The sequence below is a fragment of the Geospiza fortis genome, unplaced genomic scaffold, assembly GCF_000277835.1.
Source record: "Geospiza fortis unplaced genomic scaffold, GeoFor_1.0 scaffold590, whole genome shotgun sequence".
Classification (NCBI taxonomy): Eukaryota; Metazoa; Chordata; class Aves; order Passeriformes; family Thraupidae; genus Geospiza; species Geospiza fortis.
Genome location: NW_005054402.1, coordinates 33,992 through 39,800, shown reverse-complemented (window position 1 = coordinate 39,800; position 5,809 = coordinate 33,992). Strand labels below are relative to the sequence as shown.

Sequence of the window (5,809 nt, the reverse complement as noted above, 5' to 3'; positions counted from 1 at the left end):
CTGTCCCCTGCAGGTCTCCCTCCTGGCTGTGGATGAGATGCACCAGGATTTACCCATTCTGGAGAAGGACCTGTACTGGAACGAGCCCGATCCCCAGCCACCCTACACCGCAGCCACCGCTGAGTACAAGCGCCCGTCCTTCCTGGGCTCCACTTTTGACATCAGGTGAGTGCAGGGACAAAGTGTCACAACACCTGGATCAGGTCTCATGTAGGACATTACACCTGAGGAGCTGTTAGGCTCATCCACAACAGCTAACATTCTCCATGGAAAAGGATAAATCCAACCTCTTTTCCTCACTCACCTGTATGATGAGCATCCCTGTTTTGGGGGGGCTAATGGTAATACAAAGAGGCTTGCCACTGGCAGCAGCATTCCCAGTGCTGCCAGCCTTTCCAGGAAATCCCCCCTCCCTCTGTGGCTCCATAACAGTCCACTTTGCTTTCCCAGCATGCAGAAGGAAGAAATGGAGTTCCAGCCCCTGGAGCAGATTAAAGAGAATGAGGAGGCCAACCATTCCACTCCCTTGCTGGGACACCTGGGCCGCCTCCTGGGTGTCCAGTCCCCGAACTTCTCCAGGTCCTCTTCCCGGATGAACCTGCTGCGCCGGCGAGGAGATCCCGCGTCACCCTTCTCCCATTATACCTACCAGGACATGGGGAAGGCTGGAAGCCCTTGTGGCATCAATCAGCCAAGGGGAGACTCCCAGGAGCAGTGGGACAGCGAAGAGGGAAAACTAAGGGAGTTTGATGCTTTCATGTCCACCCCCTTTTACGAGAGGCCTGGGTTCTACAGCGCTCCACAGACGCCCATCAGCTCCATCCCCATGATTTTCCCTTCCCGGCGCCAAGGGCGCAAGAAGCCACCGGCGCTCTCCAGCATCGCCGCGTGCTCCACTTCCCTTCGGGATGTCATTGTCAACGCCTCCCCTTCCAGGGCCAGCGATGTGGACAAGAGTCAGAGCTCCCTGGGCTCTGCTGCAAAGGAAACCTTTGTTTGGCCAACAGAACGGAGTAAAGGTCCTGACTCCATGGCCGTGACAGTAGAAGAAGGAAAGAGCGGCTCCAGGGAAGCTGCCACCACAGGAAGTCCAGGAGCGCAGTCCACAGCATCCAGCAGCCCCAAATTCCCTTTCCTGCCAGAGCCCCCTGAGCATGAGAAGCACGGCAGCTTCAAAAGCCTAAAGAGTTCGAAAGCCTCACGCCCACCCTGGCTAAACCTGGAGAGCTCGGCCTCAGCCACTCCCAATTCGGAGCATTCCAGTGCCTTTCATACCCCCAGCAACAAAACCCCCGGAGGCAGTGCCTCCCTCTGCTTCTCCTTCACTCCCGTCACCTCTCCAGTGCTGGAAAGGTCCCACAAGGGCAACCTGGGCCCTGAGGCTCGCAGCCTGAGTTTGGAAGATGCAGCCAGCGCTCCAGAGCAGCACCCAGAGGTTTCCAGGAACATGAGAGACACTGGGAATGGAAACACCAACCCCCCAACTCCTAAAGAGGCCAGGAGAGCAGAGAGTCCATCCCCCAACGACTCTGGAATCTCCCTAGCCGAGGGTGACTACGTGGGCCTGATGGAGGTGATCCTGGAGGCCAGTGAAAGCCCAGGGGAGGAGCAGATGGACCAGTACAGCTAAAGGGGAACCCATGGATCCATGGGATACCTGCCTTATCCTGGCACTCACCCAAACAGAGGTGCTGGACATGCAGCTGGAGCTCAGCCTGGCTGAAACCAGCACTAAGGACACACTGCTCCTGGCCTCAGCTACAGCAGCAGGCACAACTTGTGTTGCAACAAGAACAAAAGCACCAAAAAACCCAACCTGTAGCGAAAGAACAAGACTTGGAGTGTTAAATAATGCAGGTACCAGCCTGACCAGCCAAGTGCACCCCAGAACAGGAGCACAGTTAATGTAGCTACTTCTCTCCTCACAGCAAGAATGAGAACTTGAGTCCTTTCTCAGGCAGGACTTGCACTCCTAACAAGATAGTCCAGGGAAAAGTAAGGGACTAAATAAAGTCCCATCACTTGTGATGCAGACACACAGTGCTTCTTCCAGTCCTATCTGGCTGGTATTTTCCAGTACTGGGATAAGGCGAGGTAAGGGCTTGCCAGCACAGGCAGCTGCAGCATCTGCCCAGCACATTGCTTCTTCCTTCTCAAGTTCCACATCTCCCACCAGGAATTTGACAGTGCTCAGAGAAAGCTGGATGGCAGCAGACATCACTCAGCTGATTTTTACTGCCCACTCTCAGAAAATAAAAAGCGAGGCTCAAGCCCAGGACCTTGGTTTCGTTTCCTCATTTTAGTTCCCTGCAAGGAATTTAAAGAAACCACAGAGATTTTCCTACTTCTGCCTTCAGCAGCAGCTGCAAATCCCCTATGTCACACAACAAATTTACCTCCCACTGCCTTCACTACAGCTGCCTACTCTCCCCCTCCAAACTAAACAGGAAAAGCCAGCTGGAACCAAGTCACTTTATTGGCCAGAGGGCAGTACATAAAACACAAACAGAACAGGGGATATTTGGTACAGAGTATGGAACTGTTTAGCTAAGTAGCTGAAGCTGCATGCATGGCTGGACAGTAAGTAGGAGTCCCACTGAAACCCAGAGCATGGCTCTCGGCAAGGCTTCAGCTGTGACACTCCCCGAGGGTGTGCTTGTCGAAGAGATACTCGGCCATGCCGTATTTGGGGGCCCCCATCTTCCGCAGGTTGGTCACGTGGTCACCCAGCTCCTTGATGGCTTTCACCTGCTCATCCAGGTAATGGGTCTCAATGAAGTCACACAACTGAAAGGGAGACCAGAGGTTTAAATTCAGGCCTGAAACCCTACTGAGGCTCTCTAAGGAGAGGATGCAGAATTTTCAAGCTGAGAGGAAGCAGCCCCTAGGTTTTGTTGCAGAACAAGATCAAAGTGAGCCAGGTTTAGGTAGGCTCATTTGCTCCAGAACCCTGCAGAGCCAGGCAGCTCAGGAAGCCTCTCCTCTTCCTCACGGCAGGAAGCATTAGCCAAGCTCCTAAAAAGATCTGAGACACCCCCACTGCACAGCAAACCCACAGTGGTGAGGATTTACTAATCCTCAGTCCCTCTAACTTAGGCAGGACACTGCCAAGAGTGCCTGGATTCTCACATGTATTAATATCTTCCTGCTATTAAGCAACCACAATCGAGCCTTGAAAAAAACTTCCATCTGACAAGAATTCCGTGTTTTCAGACACTGTTCTGAAACACCAGGGCTTTTAATATTCCAAAGCAGCTCTGGAATTTTGTGGCAAGAAAACCCTCATGACAAAAAGCCTTAAAAAGATGGAACTCAACCCCCTCAGAAATGGTCTCCATAGAGACTGTTCACAGACACTCCAGAGAGAATAAAGCAGGTCTCTGCCACTTTAAAAATGCTGCTGAAAGGACAGCAGCAACCCCACCAAAGGGCTCTGGAAGGGCTGCACCCCTGGTTCACACCTTTTTTTACCTTTAGCAATACCAGGGACACACAGCTCAGGCACAAAGCCACACAATTAACAGGCACATCCTTGGACAGCCACGCTGATCCTCAGCATGCACTTACGTGGGGGTCGTTCTTCTCGGTGGCCAGTTTGTGCAGCTCCAGCAGTGATTGGTTCACGTTTTTCTCCAGGTGCAGGGCACACTCCATGGCAGTCAGGCCATTCTCCCAGTCATCACGGTCTGGCTTCTGAAAGGGGAAAGCACAGGACATGTTTGCTGTAAGAACCCACAGACCAGCAGGGTGGAGAGCCTTTAGGTCACTCTCTGTTTAGACCAAGTTTAGGCATTTCTGCAAAGTCAAAAGTTTGAAGTGCACCCTCAGAAAAGAACTGAGCAAACCATTAAAGTCCCACTTCTCAAAACAATGCACAGAGCACATCTGCCCTGTGTTAAGTTTAATGATGGTGATGAACCACTTGCCTTCTGGCTCTGCCCTCACCCCACAGCAAACAACCTGGGGCTGAGCACCCTCTCCTTACACAAGAAGTACTTCTTTATTAGTCAATCAGCACAAATAATCAAATTGCTCCACATCTCAAATTATTGTGCCTCTCCAGTGTCAGCTTCTGCTCCTTCTGGGGAGGACCTAGAGGAAGATTGATCCCCTTGCAGTTGGGGGCAGCCCCCAGCTCACCTTGATGTCCTGCAGGAAGATGCGCCCGCCCCTCTGGTTCTGCAGCTTCATCAGCTTCTCAGCGTGCTCCCGCTCCTCGTGGGACTGATGCAGGAAGTACTTGGCAAAGTTTTTCAGGGCCACATCATCCCGGTCAAAATAGTAGGACTGAAAAATAAAAGAGTTCACAGGCTCTAAACCTCTGCTTCAGGATGGCTGCAGTCCAAGCCCAGACCAGAAAGGCAGTGTGGAACAATTCTCCCCTTAGTATCATTTGATTTTTTCCAACTAGGATTAAATTTTAACCTATACTCCTACCAAGGACACAAATAAATGGTGTTTGTGTCCTTGGCTCAGTTCCAAAAAGACAAAAACAAAACAACCTAAAACCCCACAGATATCTGTTCTGAGCACCATTAAACTGCAGCCTTGAAAGGTCTTTTTCACGGAGAAATCTTCCCTTTGTTTGCCTGAGCTTGTTTACAATGACGACATTGCAGGTCAGGGTCATAACTTGCAACACCAGGTAAGGGTGAGCCAAGAACTTTTAGGTACTCCTGCAATAAAGTTCTCTTGCTTCACTAGGCTTTCCAGGGATTAGACTAAGAATACACTTTCTACTTTTTTTGTGGGGGGAAAAAAGTGACATTTAAAATACAAGAGATAAATTGAACTACGGTATGAATTTAACAGCAACTAAAATATGAATTAAGCTACTTTTGTGAAAGCAAAACCAAAAACCTGTAACAGCAATTAGAAGCCGTGACACAGCTTGTTTATTCCTTGGTCAGAGCCATTACCAGGATTCAATGGAAAGTTCTGTATGAACTGCCAATTATTTACCAACCTACTACAGAACTCTCTGCTCTTAGACCAGCGGCCTGGAGGTTCAAGGCAAAGCACTGGTACTTGTGTACCACTATCACCCACCAACAGAAGCTCTAAACAGGGCTCAGAAGCAAATTAACACAGAAAAAAAAACCTACAAAATACGTGGCACAACACGGCACAGTGTCCCTAAGAAGTCTCAATGTCCCAGCACGCCCAAAGCACCAGGATTGCTGCACAGAGGTCAGGGAACAGCTATAATGGGCGCCTCGGGCCGAAGGAGACATGTAAACACAAGGGCCGAGGAAACCATGGATTCCTACCGATTCCTGGAGGAAAACCCGAGCCTGGGAGGCGAGCACGCCTGCGGGAAAGGTGCCAGGAGCCTCCTTAGGCACCTCCCGCTACCCAGCCCGGCCCCAAGGGCAGAGGTGCTGAGCGCGGCTGATAACAGAGCCGCCAAGGGCAACGGCGGCGGGGCCGCGGAGCAGGAGAGATAAAAGGGCCTCACCTACACCCAGGGGACGGCCCAGACGGGCCTGAACGCAGCGGGGGGGAGAAGGAGGTGGAGAAAGAGGAAGAGCTGGGAGCACAGGCACCGCCCGGCACCCAGGAACCCCCCGCCGAGCAGAGGCCTCGTGTCGCCCCTCTATCCCTCGCAGGACCCTTCCCCCCTCAGCCCGCCGCGCCCGCGCCCTCACCATGCTGAGGTACACGTAGGACGCGTAGAGCTCCAGGTTGATCTGGCGGTTGACGGCGGCCTCGCAGTCCTGATGGTAGTTCTGGCGCACCTGAGAGGGGGGCGCTGCCATGGCTGCTCCGGTGGGTGATGCGGTGACTGCGTAGACGGCGGTGTTAGGGG

The 5,809-nt window shown here is 52.3% G+C and overlaps 2 protein-coding genes across 2 annotated transcripts in view; one reads left to right on the top strand and one right to left on the bottom strand.

Annotated features, from left to right (window-relative positions):
- The window catches only part of LOC102031342 (bestrophin-1), a 7,042-nt gene extending 5,412 nt beyond the window's left edge, over window positions 1–1,630 (top strand). The window contains exons 8-9 of the mRNA XM_005426128.1: window positions 14–165; window positions 451–1,630. Of these exons, the coding sequence (XP_005426185.1) occupies window positions 14–165; window positions 451–1,630 (1,332 nt within the window). The remainder of the gene's footprint in view (window positions 1–13; window positions 166–450) is intronic.
- An 827-nt stretch (window positions 1,631–2,457) lies between these two features.
- Window positions 2,458–5,803, bottom strand: FTH1 (ferritin heavy chain 1). The gene is made up of 4 exons (XM_005426098.2): window positions 5,649–5,803; window positions 4,141–4,287; window positions 3,568–3,693; window positions 2,458–2,787 (listed from the first exon to the last, which is right to left on the bottom strand). The coding sequence occupies exons 1-4, from the start codon at window positions 5,757–5,759 to the stop codon at window positions 2,629–2,631; spliced, it is 543 nt and encodes a 180-aa protein (XP_005426155.1). The 5' UTR covers window positions 5,760–5,803; the 3' UTR covers window positions 2,458–2,628.
- Between the last annotated feature and the right edge of the window lie 6 nt (window positions 5,804–5,809).

Coding starts and splice junctions, on each gene's coding strand:
- FTH1 (XM_005426098.2), bottom strand. CDS start 5,759: ATGGCAGCGCCCCCCTCTCAGGTGCGCCAGAACTACCATCAGGACTGC. Junction 4,288..5,648: donor CCTACGTGTACCTCAGCATG/GTGAGGGCGCGG, acceptor TTTATTTTTCAG/TCCTACTATTTTGACCGGGA. Junction 2,788..3,567: donor CCGAGAAGAACGACCCCCAC/GTAAGTGCATGC, acceptor TCTCCCTTTCAG/TTGTGTGACTTCATTGAGAC.